General features: G+C 46.1%; 2 protein-coding genes across 2 annotated transcripts; both read right to left on the reverse strand.

Moving 5' to 3' along the window:
* Positions 1 to 493: 493 nt before the first annotated feature.
* Positions 494 to 1432, reverse strand: LOC132583440 (olfactory receptor 4D1-like). Its single transcript, XM_060255077.1, has one exon. It carries the CDS (start codon positions 1430 to 1432, stop codon positions 494 to 496), a length of 939 nt encoding a protein of 312 aa, XP_060111060.1.
* A 12122-nt stretch (positions 1433 to 13554) lies between these two features.
* Positions 13555 to 14493, reverse strand: LOC132583441 (olfactory receptor 4D9-like). Its single transcript, XM_060255078.1, has one exon. The coding sequence runs from the start codon at positions 14491 to 14493 to the stop codon at positions 13555 to 13557; it is 939 nt and encodes a 312-aa protein (XP_060111061.1).
* Between the last annotated feature and the right edge of the window lie 2714 nt (positions 14494 to 17207).

A 17207-nucleotide genomic window follows, 5' to 3' on the forward strand; every position in this document is an offset into this window, starting at 1 on the left:
GGCAATGAAAACCACCTCTGAAAGTCTCCTGACTTGAAAACCCCATGAAGGGTCACCGTAAGATGGCAGTGACTCAGCAGCACTTTCCACCATGTTCAGTTGTATCAAAGTATCATAGTGATTTTTTCTGAACTGCTGCAGGACTCCTGTAGCTTGCATATCTGTATGCTCACACAGAGGGAGAAAAAAACCTGTCCATATGTAAAAGTTGCATCATATTTTATGTTCAAGGAGATTCTTTTCACATTAAAAACAATCTAGATAAAACTGGCAATAGAGGCATAAATATGACAAGCTGCACAGTGAACTTCATAAATCTTTAAAATTTATTTATTTTAATGGAGAATTGCTAGTCCATTGAGTTTTCCCTGGCACAATAACAGGTGGTTAGGAATTCCAAATCTGTTAAGAAACTCTGACACGAGTGAAGAATGACTGTGCTACAATATTCTAAAATATCATTAGACTGCAAATCTGAGGGGAACAGTATATCTTAATTTCCCTCTGAAAATACATTTCTTTTTAATAACCTCCTAATGGCATTCTTCATCTCAGTGTTTCTCAGAGTGTAAATCAGAGGATTCAGCATTGGTGTGAAAACTGTATAGAGAGCAGAAAGAGCCTTATCCCCTGAAAATTTTTGGAAAGGTCGAGCATAGATGAGGATGCAAGGGACAAAATGGATGCATACTACTGTTATCTGGGCACCACAAGTGGAAAGAGCCTTTGTCTTTCCTTCTGTGACATGTATTCTTATTTTGACCAAGATGACAGTATATGACACAACCAGCGCAATAAAAACAAGGATGGTGAGAAGCCCACTGTTGGAGAACATTAGCAACTCTATAACAAATGTGTCAGTGCAGGCTAGCTTGATAACTTGAGGCACATCACAGTAGTAGTTGTCCAAAATATTGGGTCCACAGAATGGTAATCTTACTATTAGCACTATCTGGACAAGAGAGTGAACAAACCCGCCCACCCAGGCTCCTGCTACAAGTCCTACACACATTCCAGGGTTCATTATAGTGAAATACTGAAGTGGTTTATGGATAGCCATATATCGGTCCAATGCCATTACTGTGAGAAGAAAAACCACAGCACCTCCAGTGAAGTGAAAGAAGAACATCTGTGTCATGCATCCATTAAAAGAAATAACCTTGTGTTGCAAGGTGAGGTCCCAGAGCATCTTTGGCACAGTGACTGTTGACTCACTGAGATCTATGAAGGCCAGATTCCCCAGCAGAAAGTACATTGGGGATCGAAGCCGGTGGTCAGTGATCACTGCAGTGATTATGGTAAGGTTTCCAAACCAAGTTGTGACACATACTATGAGGAACACCATAAAGAGGACATACTGTAGAGGGCAGTTTGCTGTGAGGCCTAGAAGTTGAAATTCTTTTACTCTTCTGGTAATGTTCTCTGGATCCATTACTGAAATATTTGTACAAAAAAGAAATACAGTTCAGTGTCATGCATTATATCCCCCATATTGAGCCTACACAAATCTGCAGCATCACAATAGTTCCTCCAAACAAAGAACCGGTCCTGGCTTTTCTCCACTTCATTGGAATAGGGAGTGCTTCAGAAGATCCCAGGAGGCAACACTACTGAACTTCCATGGAGCATCCATTAAGAAACAGCTACCTCCATCATTGGATTCTGCTTGACTTGGAACATCCTAAGGTTTTGTGGAATATTTCAACATTTGTGATTTCAGTCAGGTTCTGTGACAGGCATTCTGTTGTGGCAATCACTGCCTGTTCCCAAAACTCCCTAGTGCCCTAGGTTCAACAGTGTTGGGGAGACCTATCTTGGAAAGCTGTGAACACCCAAGCTGGGTACAAATTAATTAGACCTATACCAGCCAGTTTGGAACAAGGACTATGTGCGTACTGCACAATCAGGGCCCCATTATTTGGCATCCAATGTATTTTAAAATATAAAAAAAGAAAAGACTTAAAAATAATTGAACCATTGATGTTGGAATTCAGTTGATGAAGCCTTGACAACTGTAGAAGACTTACTGGTTGAAACAGAGAAAATAAAAAGCCAGGTCTTCATATGGAACTCTGGTCTAGAGAAACCTGTGTGGGAGTTTTATTTTGTGAAAAAATTGCCTGGTGTCAGGAATCTTTTTGTTGTCAATATTCTATACAGCCACTCCATTATCTACATTGTTGCCACTACAACTACAACCATTGTTCTAAATTGCTTTAGCACTTGCACTTACTCACAGGAATGTGTTTTGTAAATGTGATAACATTTTTATCTCCTGTAAGCCTACCTCACAAACTTTCAGTTGCTTGCAGATTTTTAAATGTCAATCTTCTGCTTTACTTAACTGAATGGAAAGGAGGCCAAGAGCTATCATTCCTCCACTCACCTCTACAGTCCCTTTCACCTCCCTCCCAAATTCCAAAAAAACTCCACTTACTTGCAAATTTTAGAAGCTATTCCTTAGCTGTATGCAGAGCCATTTTGAAAGAGAAGCCACTGAAACCTAGACCACTGTCATGCTATTCTCAACGGTCTCTTCCCTGTCATTATGAGACTTACTGCTCTCCACCAATTGGAAATGGTTGTAAATGTAAACTGTCTTGTAAAATGCCCCACATACTAGGGCTTTTGGATCTGAACTGCATCCTTTCACACTCCCTACTGCTTTTAGATTTGAGCACTTTTGTCATCTATTACATAGTTAACATTCACCTCTGCACTGCAGCTCAGTATATCTAGATTAGAAGCTGTCACACCCAAGAATAGAGAGGAATCCTCAGAAATTCTGCTTAGAACATTATTCAAGTCTATGTCATGGGCCTTACTCCCACAAAAGCATTCTCTGGATTGCCCTGTGAATTTTTTTAATGGAACACATTGAAATCTTGTGAGCAAGAGAAATTCTTAGTTAAAATCTTCTGTGATCCCAGTGACTCAATGAACCACATCTCAGGGCTATTGTCTGACTCTGAGGTCCATACAGAACAAATTTCCTTAAATAATAACAAATGACATTTAATAATTTCATTGTTCACTTCTGGGGCAAGAAGATTTTCCCTTATTCAGCTGTTTCCACAAAGAAGAGGGACAGCAGTTTTAGAGAATCATATCTCGCCACAGTACTTTTGTGACTTTATGCACTAGCTTGAGAGATCAGACTTGTCAGGCAGACATTTAATAAACCAGGGCTAAATTTTTCTAGAATTATATTTGGTTAAGATTTGAAGTGCAAGGAAAGCTTAAAAGAGGAATGTTTAAGAACATAATAGAAAACTAATTGGAATGGAAAATCCAAGTCAGGCTGTTTGTTGAATCTTCTCATTTTTAATGGAGATTGTGGCACACGAGGAATTTTGACAAAAATTGTCTTCTAGTACATATTTAATCATACAAAATATGTTTTTAATTAAAATGCTATCTCTTTCTCAAATACAAAAAGGCAGAAATCTGCCTGGTTCAACTGACCTGTTGTGTTTTTGAGGTTCCTCCTGTTGTACACTTCAGTACCTATGGAGTAATATATTCAAAGTTTACCTTCACATCTTTCTTTTTCTCCACAGTATAGAGGGCCAACCTACAGAAGTATCACCTCTGGTATCAAGAAATCCTCCACAAATATATAAAATGTTCCCTCCTAACCAAGTAATCTGCACACAGTCTAATTAGATTCATCTTTATGTGTCATCATTGGATGTGATCTCTCTCTCTCTCTCTCTTTCACACACTCACACATGACAGTTCATCTTTGGGGAACTTAGCAGGGCACTCTACCAACTTATTTTCACTGGGAATCATTAAAATGTGGAGAGTTTTGTCTTTATTAACAGTGCAGTGAAACTAGAATTTTAAGGAGGGTTTACAGAAAAAGCAGATGTAGTGACTTTCCCTTTTGTAAAACTTTCATTAATAATTGATCTTTATATTCTGGCACTAAACTCTGCATCTATGAATTCTTCTAGCTACCAAATGATGCCTTTGATTCTCTAAACATGACATAATAAAAGTCATATTTCACAAATTTAGAGAAACTTGCCTAGTTATGGACTACAGTGAATGCAGGGAAACTAGGAATAATATGAATTGTCCAATCAAAGCTTGAGAAAGGGTTCTTCCAGTGAAATTTAGACTTGCTGTGACAGAGCTACTCAGAGGATTCTGCTCTTCTGCATGGGTCAGGGCCATAGGCCTCATTAAAGTCTGAAAGGGTGGGACCTGGATAGAATGGAACCCACTGAACTGGTGGGGTGGGTTTGATCAGGACCAGTGTGAAACAGGGTACTTAGAGTAACCGGCCCCTCCCAGCCGGGCTGGCCCCGCCAGCAATAGGCTGGGGGGCGTTGTTGCCAGCCCGGAAGGAGGGAAGGCTGGCCTCGTCATCCCGGGCATCTGGGAGCTTGGTTTAGAGTGGGGGTTGGGGCTTTAAAAGCCTTCAGCCCCACCCTGCTCCACACAGTTTTCTTTCGGCTCTCGTAAGGAAAGCCGCGTCATTGCAGGCTCCTCGGTTGGGCCTTGCAGGGGTGGTGCCAACACGGTCGGCACACTTGCGAGGGGCATTTACATGTGCCGCTTCTCTGGGCGCCTGCAGTAGGCAGTTTCTCACCGCGAGCAGCGGCGGGGAGTGCGGCAGAGGCCGGTTCGGACCTGGTGGGGTGGGGGTCATCAGCGGAAGGCTGCGTTAGTGGGGGGCTTGGCTGGTAGCCCCCCCTCCCCAGATATATTTTGTTGTAGTGTTTACGTGGGGCGGCTTGTGCGTCAGTTCCCCCCTTCCCATTACAATATTAGGGTGCAAGGGCGGTGTTTGTTAGGGGGGTTACTGACCCCCCCCCCATGCACACACCTTTTGGTTGCTATTCCACTCATGCTGGGCACTAGGCGAGGGGGGTGGTTAGGGCTAGGCAGGCTGCATAGCCCCTGGGCCCCCCTCCCCCCTTTTTAAGTTGGGCCTATGCATAGGTAAGTTGGGGGAGCTAACCAGGGCATAGTAGTGTGGTGCCATGGTAATGGCTCCAAAAAAGGGTCAGGGCCCCTCTAAGAGGAAATAACCGGCCAGGCCTGCAAGGAGGCGGGGCCAGCAACCTGGCCCCCGGGGGAAGGGGGACAGGAGGCCCAGCTAAGGCAGGCCATTATGGGCCAATTAGACGCATTGGAGCAGCAGAGGGGCGCTATTGGGGCACCTACCTGGGAGGGGTGCCACAGCGCGACTGGTCGATCTTCCAGGTTGACGTTTGAAAAGGAGGTGCTGGCACATCTTTCTGCATTACAGGGCGGAGCCGATGGTGTGGACATGAGGCACGAGTCGGACCAGGAGGACGGCGCAGACATGGGGGAGTTGCCTGGTGGGGAGCCCCAGGCTCGTGGGGCAGTGGAAGAAGTTGGGCAGCCGGCTTCTGTGGTCACTGTGGCCGTTACCCCATCGGGGGATGTGGGTAAGCCTTCTTTACAACACCAACCTCAGGCATGGCCTTGGGGCCCCTGGGGCTTGCCACAGTCAACAGTGTCCCCAAGTACCGCAGGTGGGGCAGCAGCAATGCCTGGAAATGTTGGGCCTTGGGTACCCCAACGTTTGGCTGGGCTGTCATGGGCTTGGGCACTCTATTCATACCACCACCAAGCCAGAATGGTGCAGGGGCCGCTTCACAGGCCTCTTTGCAGGCAGTTGCCTCAGTGGCTTCACAAAGTACCCTTGCCCCACAGCCCGCCTTTGGCGTGCTCCCATGGGGTGGGCAAGGACAGTTGCCAATGTACGGGGGGTGGCCAGGTTCCCCGTGTGGCATGTGGAGCTATCCCCCGAATCCCTATGGGTCCATACCATTTTAGGTGCTCCCATATGGCGACACTGCACTGCCATTGGGGGATCACTTGTCAGAGGCTACAAGGGACAAGATTTTGAGGGGGGGATATGTTGACGTTTTCAGCCTCCTTTTTAGAGAATTGGAAAAGAAGGATAAGGGGGAGCTAGATGATAAGGAGAAGTTAAAGCGGAGAAGGGTGGATAGGACCTGGGCCAATTGGCTGCCAGGCTTCTTAATATATGCGGGGGTTATAGCAAGGGCGCAGCCAGTCCGGACGGCAGCGCTTTTTCAGTATTGCAACATATTGTACCGTGCATATTCTGATTTTGTTGGTGCGGCCTGGTTGCAATATGATGAGGCCTTTAGGATGCGGGCAGCAGTCAACTCAGGGCTCCCTTGGGACCAGATTAATCAGCAGCTCTGGCTGCAGTTGATGTCACCGGCGAAACCTAACTTAGGTGACAGGGCTGATAGTGGACATCTAGTGCACAAGCAACAGGTGAGTGTAGGTGCCCACAGTATAGCGGGCCAGTCGGTTCAACCCCGACCGTTATGTTGGGAATTCACATCCAAGGGCGTGTGTTCCAGGAAGGCGTATAAGTTTAAGCACGAGTGTCCGCTGTGCGGTGGGTCACACGCCTTTTCAGCCTGTAGCAAGTCCAAACCCAGGGTGGGTGCTAAATGCCCCGGGGGAGGGGGTGGCCAACAACCACCTGGAAAAGGGACCCAGTCCCATACACCTGAGGGTACTTAGGTGTTTGCTGGTCAATTATCCTCTGGTGGTGGATAGGGCATATCTATTGGATGGCTTTTCCTGTAGATTCCAGATTCCGTACCAGAGACCTAGAGTACCTTGTTCTGCCCCTAACCTTCGTTCCGTAGTAGGAATGGAGCATAGTAGGAATGGAGTAAGGGCAAAAATAGCTAAGGAGTGTGCTGAGGGGAGGGTCCTAGGCCCCTTTGTGGTTCTGCCAGTACCTACTTTACGGGTATCTCCCCTGGGGGTGGTGCCTAAAAAGGCTCCTGGGGAATACCATTTGATACACCACTTATCTTACCCCAGAGGCGGATCGGTTAACGATTACATTCCAGACGTTCTCTGTTCGGTCAGGTACATCTCGTTTGACCAAGCTGTCAAAGTGATTCGGGGTTGTGGTGTGGGGGATGAAATGGCAAAATGTGACATTAAGTCAGCCTTTCACCTTTTGCTGGTACACCCGGAGGACTTTGATCTGCTGGGCTTTAGTTTTGAAGGAAAATATTACATGGACAGGGCCTTACCCATGGGTTGCTCAATGTCTTGTGCTGCTTTCGAGCGTTTTAGTTCCTTTATGGAATGGGTGTTTCGGGCCAGGTCTGGGCTAAGTGATACAGTTCACTATTTAGATGACTACCTTTTCATGGGCCCAGCAGGGTCCGGGCAATGCACAAGGTTATTGCGGTTATTTGAGGAACTGGCGCGGGAGCTTGGGGTGCCGTTGGCATACGAAAAGACAGAGGGCTCTAGTTCAATGCTCATGTTTTTAGGCATTGAGCTGGATACCATGCAACAAGCTTCACGGCTGCCTGTGGGAAAAGTGGAAGGTCTTAGAGAGTGATTGGCTGCTCTTAAGAAGCAGTGCAAGGTGTCATTGCTTGAGCTCCAGCAGATTGTGGGGCATCTCAACTTTGCATGCAAAGTTGTGGCCCTGGGGAGGGCCTTCCTGAGGTGGCTATGTGACGCCATGGGGTCCCTGCGGCTTTTGCATCACAGAATTCAAGTGACTACAGGCATGTGAAGGGACTTGGAGGTATGGGAGGATTTTTTGGATTCCTTCAATGGAATTTCATTTTGGTGGGGCGACTTAAAGATTGAAGCGGAGCTCCAGATATCTTTGGATGCGGCTGGTGCCACCGGATTCGGAGTATATTTTCGAAGCCACTGGTGTGTGGAGCAATGGCCCACTGGATGGTTGGACAGTGGGCTCTGCCGTGACCTCACTTTTTTAGAGTTCTTTCCTATCGTAGTAGTCGTTTGGCTTTGGGGGGGGGGCAGCTGGCCAATCACTCAGTCCATTTCTGGTGTGATAACATGATTGTTGTACATGTTATCAACTCCGTGTCCTCCAGATCAGAACTGGTTATGAATTTGGTGCTAGCATTTACATTGCGTTGCCTCCGGTTGAACATTCTATTTCTCGCATGGCGTGTTCCGGGAGTGTGCAATGGGGTGGCAGACGCTCTATGTTGCCAACAGATCGAGCGTTTTCGCCAACTTGTGCCGGATGCGGACCAGCAGCCAGCACAAATGCCTCAGGAACTTTGGCAGCTTGGGAAGCTGAAGCCGGTAGGGCAATTCACTTAGCTTTGGCTCCGAGCACCCGAAAAGCCTATGAAAGGGCTGGTGTGCAGTTTCGGGTGTTTAGGAGCATTGCTGGGCTGCTGGACAGCTGGCCGGTCCCGGTGGCACACATCATGCAGTTTTGTATTCATCAGAAGGATAGAGGGCTAGGGCTGAAGTCAATTAGGGGCCAGTTGGCAGCACTTGCATTCATTAGTAAAGCACAAGGCCTTCCGGAAGGCACAGGTGATTTCAGAGTCAGGAAGATGCTGGAGGGTTGAGCCAGAGAGTGGGGGCCATGGGTGGATGCCAGGTAACCCATATCCCCTTCTGTCCTGCAGGGACTTTATAAGGTTTGACCCAGTGTGTGTTCATCCTCTTTTGATGCCACTCTGTTTCATGCGGCCTCTTTGGTTGTATTTTTTGGAGCACTTTGGATTAGTGAGTTAGTAGTGCAGTCAAAGACGGACCATACTGACCAGGCGCTGCATGCCAGTGACGTCAATTTCGAAGGGGGGCAGGTACGGCTGACAGTCAGATGATCCAAACTGGACCAGCATCGGAGGGGCACGTTTATTATAATCGGACAGTGTGCAACTCCAGATTTGTGCCCCGTCAAGGCTCTGGAACAGTATTTACAGCTCAGGGGAGAGGGGGATGGTCCCTTGTTTCGCCATAGCGAGGGTTCCTCCCTGACAAAATACCAATTCTGGGCAGTGACAGGCAGGGCATTGACTAAGTTGGGGTTAGGGGGTGTTAAATTTGGAACACATTCATTCCAAATTGGCGCTGCATCCACGGCAGCAGCAATGGGCTATCCACCCCATACTATTCAGTGGATTTGCTGGTGGCAGTCAGCAGCCTTCAAATCCTATGTGCGCCCATTGGTCACTTAGGAACATGAGATGGGCTGGTTAGTAGTTTTGTGCCCTTTGGCGATTATTTCCTGGGAGTGACTGTTTTCTGTTTTCCAGTTGCTGTGGCTCTTTGGGAGAGGCGTCGGATCCTCATCTGCAGGCACAGTATGGTGTTCTGGGCGGCCCACCAGGAGATCGCCAGTTGGCACCCAGCTGGGCCTCAGTGAGTGGGCAACGGTGGAGTGGTTGGATCGCCGTGGCCTGTGTTGGCTGGAGATTATTCCACTGCTGTTTTGCGGGAGGAGGGCACCTCCTCCGCACATTCTGGTCATGCACCTGGGTGATAATGACCTGGGTCTTATGAAGGGGAAGGCCCTTTCTTTACAGGAGGATCTTCAGGCCATTAAGCAAAGATGGCCGGGTGTTGTTTTAGTGTGGTCGGCGATTCTGCCACACGGGGTCTGGCGGTCCGCCCTGTCTCCTGGGTGGATAGAACGCACCAGACACAAGGCCAATTGGGCCTTGCAGGAGGCCATGGAAGGGGGCTGTGATGGAAAGCTAGGGGTTAAGCAGAAACTGAAGACGCACAGGGCCTGCGTCAGGTGACCTGAGGGTGGGGGCAAAGTGCTCGGAGCTCTCAGGGAGGGAAAGTGGTTGAGTGACAGAAACTGCTGAGGCAGTCATTCAGTCAGTTGGTGTCTGACAGAGTTGGTGCCTGTCAGAAGTCTGTCAGAGTTGGAGCCTGACAGAGACTGAGTGGGTCAGTTCGTGCCTGACCGAGGCTGAGAGGGCAGCTGATTCTGTGAAGGAGCTTGAGACAGTGGCGGGGAAGTCTTCCAGAAACTACAAGCTCGACAAAACCAGCCAAGAGGGCTGTGTGTGTGAGGAACAAGTGTGAGTCAGTCAAGACCTGGACGGTCACAGACACCTATATACATCTCTGAAGAACTAGAAAGGTGGTTGAGGGAGCAGATGTGGGTCTAAGAAGTCGGAAGGGCTGGTAGTGGTGGCTCCAGTCGACTAGTGAGACCTGGGCACATCATACCCAAGAGGCCAGCCTTTGCTAGAGGTGGAGAGAGCAAGATATAGGGAAACTGTGAACTGAAACTGAGAGACTTAAAGCAAGAAAAAGTTTGTGTAAAGCCTGAAACAACTGAACAACATGTTAGCCTGTGTAAATATCTCCCATATCCCTAAGTTAAAGACTTTGTGTTTAAAATAAAATCTGTGGTTTGCGTTAAAGTTTCTCTGAAGCCTATATTTTTGGGAAAAACAAACAAAGCTGCTGTGGTCCCCTATGAAGTAAATTCTATTTCCATCAGAGAACAAAAGTAAAATACCCCAAAGAGACTGATAGTAAGAGATCCAGTGATGCCGTGAGGCGGGCGCTGCTATAGGGGCCTAGGGATATTTCTTCCCCATCCGGCCATACAAGTCGAGAATGCCGACTTGTATAGGCCGGATGGGGTTCATTTGTCTGAATTGGGTAACCAGGCCTTTTTGAACGAGATAAGGCAGAGGTTGCGGTCGGCTCTGAGCCTTCCGGTGGGTGCTAATGCCTAAGCAGAGGCTTGGCATTGGTGTTGGCAGGATGAGGTATGGGCCACAGAGTTTTCAGGAGAGCACCTATGGCTCAGCACCAGGTGGTGTGGGTGGTCTGTATGAACAGCAGATGGGCTTTACAGCTCAATGCTGGGAGTGCAGATCACAACAAAGCCTCACCGGGGCGGATCTTTCCAGGTGGATTGATGCTGGCCCAGGTGGAGGTAGGCTTTGGGCCTGGCTGCTCAGCAGCAGCCAGAATATACTGGGCTCGTGCTGGGGGCAGGGTGGCTCACCCCTTTTGAGACAAGGCGGGGTCATGGGGCTGACCCCAGGGCTTGTCTTGTTAGGCCATACCCCTTTGCCGTTCTAGTCATTCGAGTTATTTAATAAAGCAGCCCGGTTTATCCAACACACTGTGTCAGCCTCTTCATTCCGACTGGGGGGGGGCAACACAGATGCTGGGGTAAGTGGGTTTAAGCCAAAACAAGGGGTGGGTACCACTTTTAGGATAGTCTCTTGAGGCCATGATAAAATGCAATTAATTCCAATGCAAACAGCAGAGTTGGGGATTTCTGTTGACTATGTAGGCCAGGATGCTCTGAGTCCCTTTATGTTCACTATTCTAGCTCCCATGATCATTGCGATACCACTTACTACTTTTGAGGCTCCTCTTTTTTTGTAGAATACATGTTTTTTGGCAGAACGTGTACTCTACAGTCTCCATCCTAGCTTAGACAGACAGCAATAAACCCATACTTCCTGTCGATGTACCCCCTCCCCCATGTTATGACTGCCACAGTCAACCATAGATTCCATAACAAATATTGAGGTTGGGGGTTACGAAGGGGCAAAACAGCCCCCAGAGACAAGGCTGTGCAGCCTGCGTCCGGTTGGGAGCCGCATTCTGTAAACTAGAGTGACTTGCACAAGACGTCAGTAGCACAATGATGTCACTTGCTAGTGACATCATCACACTGGTGGCGTTGGGAGGGGATCCCCCCACTGGGCAACTGGGGACCAGAGGGTTGGGGATCTTCAAAGTGGGAGAAGCCCCACCTGGCCTGGAAACTTGGGAGCCCTACATCCATTTAAGGTCCATCTTGTACTGCACATTCTTTAAACCCACATCAAAATAAGGTAAAGTTTAGATGCAAAGGAAACACACTTGTGTTGTCAGCTTCCAGGTGAGACATGAAGTTCTCCCAGAATTATAGCCTGTTCACAGATGACAGAGATCAGGTTCCTTGAATAAAATGACTGCTTTGAAAGGTGAACTCCAAAGCATTATAACCAGTTGAGGTCTTTCCCTCTCCAAACCCCATCCTTTCCAGACTCCACACCCATCTCTTCAGGAATTTCCAGATCCAGAGCTGACAATGCTACCACTTTGTAACCTTTATACTTCACCAGCCATAATCACTGTTCTGTGGAAGTTTCTCGCCCTTCTTCCTGCCTTTGCAGGCTCCCCAAATTAAAATTGCTCATTTTTAATAAATAAATAAATAAATAACACATGAAGCTGCTTTATACTTCATTACATCATTGATCCATCTATGTCAGTAGTGTCTACTCAGACCATCAGTGGCTTTCCAGGGACTCAGGCAGAGGCTGTTCACATCACCTACTCTCAGTTTTTTAACTGGTAATAACGGGGAGTGAACCTATGATTTCAAATATCTCCCCCCCCTGAAAAAGTATAGATTTATTAATTTCAATTAAGGTTAGTTCAGATTTTTTTTAATTGTTTAAGAGATTTCACATTGTACTTTAAATCAGAATTCCAGTACTACTGAGATATTTGTTAATATGTTCTTTGACCATTAACACAGAGAGAAATGAGTCCATATCTTGAGGATGCTGTCAATTGACCTGGGAAATCTAAGAGGCATTTATATTCTGCTCCATTTTACTGCAAAATCTCCAGTACATATGGATAATTTGTTGTTCTGCTCTTACAGCAACTGCCGAAGGTTAAATTAAAGCGCCAAAGCGAAAATGTTCCCTAATCCCCACACTAGGGTTGCCAATCCCCAGGTGGGGGCAGGGGATCCCCTGGTTTGAAGACCCTCCCCCCACTTCAGGGTCATCAGAAAGTGGGGGGAGGGGAGGGAAATGTCTTCTGGGAACTCTATTACTCCCTATGGAGATTTATTCCCATAGAAAATCATGGAGAATTGATCTGTGGGTATCTGGGGCTCTGTGGGGGGCTGTTTTTTGGGGTAGAGGCACAAAATTTTCAGTATAGCATCTAGTGTCTCTCCCCAAAATACCCCCCAAGTTTCAAAAAGATTGGACCAGGGGGTCCAATTCTATGAGCCCCAAAAGAAGGTGCCCCTATCCTTCATTATTTCCTATGGAAGGAAGGAATTGAAAAGGTGTGCCATCCCTTTAAATGTGATGGCCAGAACTCCCTTGGAGTTCATTTATGCTTGTCACACCCTTTCTCCTGGCTCTGCCCCAATGTCTCCTGGCTCCACCCCCAAAGTCTCCTGGCTCCATCTCCAAAGTCCCCAGATATTCCTTGAATTGGACTTGACAGCCCTACCCCACACACATCCATTTGATTACATACTCTCAGTAACATTATTGCCATTATTACATCTTTAACAATGCTGTCTCCCAGATGGTCTAAGCTAGAACAGTCTTGTCAGATCTCAGAAGCTAAGCAGTGTTGGCCATGGTTAGTACTTAGAGATGACCAAGGAAGTTAAGGGCAGCTTGCTACTCAGAAGCAGGCAATGAGAAACCACCTCTGAAAGTATTCTGCCTATGAAGGGTCACTTTACGATGGCAGTGACTTGACAGCATGTTCCACCATATATATATATATATATATATATATATATATATATATATATATATATATATATATATGTATATGTATAATGGAGAATTGCTAGTCCATTGACTTTTGGGGGGCATAACAACAGGTGATTATTGATTCCGGAATCTGAGAAGAAATTCTATCATGATTGAAGTATGGCTGTGCTGCAAAGTTCTGAAATATAATTAGGCTGCAAATCTAAGGGGAACAGCAATCTTAATTTCCCTCTGAAAGTACATTTCTTTTAAATAATCTCTTAATTGCATTCTTCATCTCAGTGTTTCTCAATGTATAGATCAGGGGATTCAGCATTGGTGCGATGACTGTGGAAAGTGTTGAAAGACCCTTTTCCTCTGAAAATTTCAGGATAGGTCGGCCATAGATCAAGATGCAGGGGACAAAATGGATGCATACTACTGTTATCTGGGCACCACAAGTGGAAAGAGCTTTTGTTTCTCCTTTTGTGACATGTACTCTTACTTTGACCAAGATGACAGTATATGACACAACCAATGAAAAGAAAACAAAGATGGTGAGAAGCCCACTGTTGGAAAACATTAACAGCTCTATAACAAATGTTTCAGTGCAGGCTAGCTTGGTAACTTGAGACACGTCACAGTAGTAATGGTCCAAAATATTGGGTCCACAAAATGGTAATCTTACTATTAGCACTATCTGGACAAGAGAGTGAACAAACCCACCCAACCACGCTCCTGCTACAAGCCCTACACACATTCCAGGGTTCATTATAGTGAAATACTGAAGTGGTTTATGGATAGCAATATATCGGTCCAATGCCATGACCATGAGAAGAAAAAACACAGCACTTCCAATAAAGTGAAAGAAGAAAATCTGTGTCATGCACCCATTAAAAGAAATAACCTTGTGTTGCAAGGTGAGGTCCCAGAGCATCTTTGGCATAGTGACTGTTGACTCACTGAGATCTGTGAAGGCCAGATTTCCCAGCAGAAAGTACATTGGAGACCGAAGCTGGCGGTCAGTGATCACTGTAGTGATTATGGTAAGGTTGCCAAACCAAGTTGTGACACATACTATGAGGAACATTATAAAGAGGACATACTGTAGAGGGCGGTTTGCTGTGAGGCCTAGAAGTTGAAATTCTTTTACTCTTCTGGTGATGTTCTCTGGATCCATTACTGAAATATTTAAACAAAAAAAGAATTGCAGTTCAGTGTCATGGATACTCCCCCCCCCACCATTGAGCCTATACAAATCTACTGTATCACATGATGCCCAATTGTTCCCCCAAACAAAGAGCTGACCTTGGCTTTTCTCCACTTCACTGGAATAGGAAGTGGTTCAGAAGATCCCAGGAGGCAACACCACTGAATCTGCAGGGAGTATCCATTAGGAATCAGCTGCCTCTTTCACAAGATTGTGCTGACTTGGAACATCCTATAGTTTTGTGAAAGCTTTCAAGATTTGTGATTTGAGACAGGTCCCATGACAGGTACTCTGTTGTGGCAACCACTATCTGTTTCCCAAACTCCCAAGTGCCCTAGTTTCAACAGTGTGGGAAGCCCTGTCTTGGAGAGCTGTAAACACCCAAGCTGGGTTCATATAAATTAATTAGAGGTACACCAGCCAGTCCTGGAAAAAGGCATCTCTGCTTACTCCAGAATCAAGGTCCCATATGGGGAGGGGAGAGTTTACCCTTTACTGAGGCTCAGCAGTCCAGATAGGCCCAGCAGTGGTACAGGCTGCCATTTCCATTATCATAAGGACAAAAAGGAAAACAACAACAAAACAGAAAGTTAAAATATAGACCACATCTGAGGATATTTCTTCTATCTGTGTATCCATTGTCCAGATGTCTCATGAGATTTGCTGAAGCTTATCAGAAGGAGTGTTAGAGCAACAGTATTCTGAACAGTCTGGGCTGAAACCTTTCGCCAGAACAGAGTATGTGATCATGCAGTTAAACTATGACTCTGGGTGAAACTGAGAGACAGAGAGATTTGTTTTTTCTCTGTTCAATATGATCATCAAGCTGAAGCCTGGAATCCTTCCAGAATTACAGCTGATCTCCAGATTACATTTATAAATTTTCATGGAGATATAACAACAGCTTTAGCTCCCATCCCCCAAATCTGTCCTGTTCAGGCTTCACCCCCAAACTGCAGAAATTTCCCAACATGGAGAATGCAACTCTGTAAGAACTACATTTCCCAGAGTTCTTCTTGCATAGGCAAAAATTGCATGTTTCAATGATAATTCTTCCCCAGGCAATTATTCTCCTGGAAACGAAGCTCAAAATTTTAAACATGCATGAGTCTAAACATTCCAGGGCAGCTTCCACAGTTCATTGAAACATGCAATTTTTTATTTATTTTTTTTTGCGTAGGGGGCGTGTTGCACTTTGAGATAGCTGCGTGGGACAATATATTTCTGCATTGTAGTCTCTGTTCTAACTTGGCATTTTGGGCTTTCATGATGGACTCATTCTTATGATGGACTAGTTAGTAATTGTTGGTATAATATTTTGTGCTCACAGTAATGTTTTGCATGACTTTGTCATATTAGAGAATAATTTTGATAGTTATAAGTCTTGTCTTTATTGCATTTATCATAGCATGGCTTCCTCTAGTTTTGTTCAACCCAGCTGTGCTCCTGTTGTTTTGGTCCCCACCTCAAGGCTGGCAACCCTAGGTGGTGTTCAGATCCTGAAGACCTGTGTCATTATCTCCTGGCCTGTCCAGTTTATTCAGCTCCAAAGAAGACATTTTTTCAGTACAATCTTGATAATTTAGTCCCTAGCACTGTAATGGAACAAGTAATATTTTTACCTGCAAATGTAGAATAAGAGGTCTCATATAAGAAGAAGGTATTGGAATTATATCCCATTCTATACTCTGAATCTCAGAGCGGTTCACAATCTCCTTTACCTTCCTCCCCCACAACAGACACCCTGTGAGGTTGGTGGGGCTGAGAGAGCTCTCCCAGAAGCTGCCCTTTCAAGGACAACTCCTGCTAGAGCTATGGATGACCCAAGGCCATTCCAGCAGCTGCAAGTGAAGGAGTGGGGAATCAAACCTGGTTCTCCCAAAAAGTGTCCACACACTTAACCACTATACCAAACTGGCTTTCTTTGCCAGTTGTTCTTTTTGCCTTAGTGAAAAAGGGGGGAGGGGGCAAGCTAACATCAGCATTACTTGATTTTTGTGGAAGCTGTTCCTTTGTCTTATGAAACAAGTTTTAAAATGTAATTTTATGGTATTTTAACTCAGTCTCCCTGTACTGTATTTTATTGTATACACTATTTTTAGTGTTAACCTCTTGTAATGGTCATTGGTCCTACACAACAGCATTGAACTGAACTGAACTGAGTCTGTGGCAATGAATATGCTGTCAAGCTTGAATAGCCCACCAAACAACAACAACTGGTGGTAGCGGTGCTGTTGCTGTTGTTGTTATCCACTGCCAGTGACTATGGCAGAAGCTGAAATAAGTTTTAGCATGCCAGCACTCACTGAAAACTGCAGGCATTCTACTGTGGGAGTCCAATCGGGTGCCGTGGTTCCAGCTACACCTAGACTTCGTGGGGACAAATATTCTTTATCCTGGTGGATGCCTAAACAAAATGGCTGGAAGTGATTCCCGTAGCTTCAACCTCCGCCGCGGCCAGAGCCTTACGGAGGTTTTTTTGCACCCACGGGATCCCCGAGGTCTTAGTCACACACAACAGTACCGCTTTTACCTCCTGGGACTTCCAGGAGTTCCTGAATAGGTACCTCATCCGGCACATAAGGTCCAACCCTTTTCATCCAGCCACCAATGGCCAAACAGAGTGCATGGTTTGCACCACCAAGAAGGCCCTGAGTCGCATAGTGCAGGGGGATTGGAACCAC

The sequence above is a fragment of the Heteronotia binoei genome, chromosome 15 (assembly GCF_032191835.1).
Source record: "Heteronotia binoei isolate CCM8104 ecotype False Entrance Well chromosome 15, APGP_CSIRO_Hbin_v1, whole genome shotgun sequence".
NCBI classification, from domain to species: domain Eukaryota; kingdom Metazoa; phylum Chordata; class Lepidosauria; order Squamata; family Gekkonidae; genus Heteronotia; species Heteronotia binoei.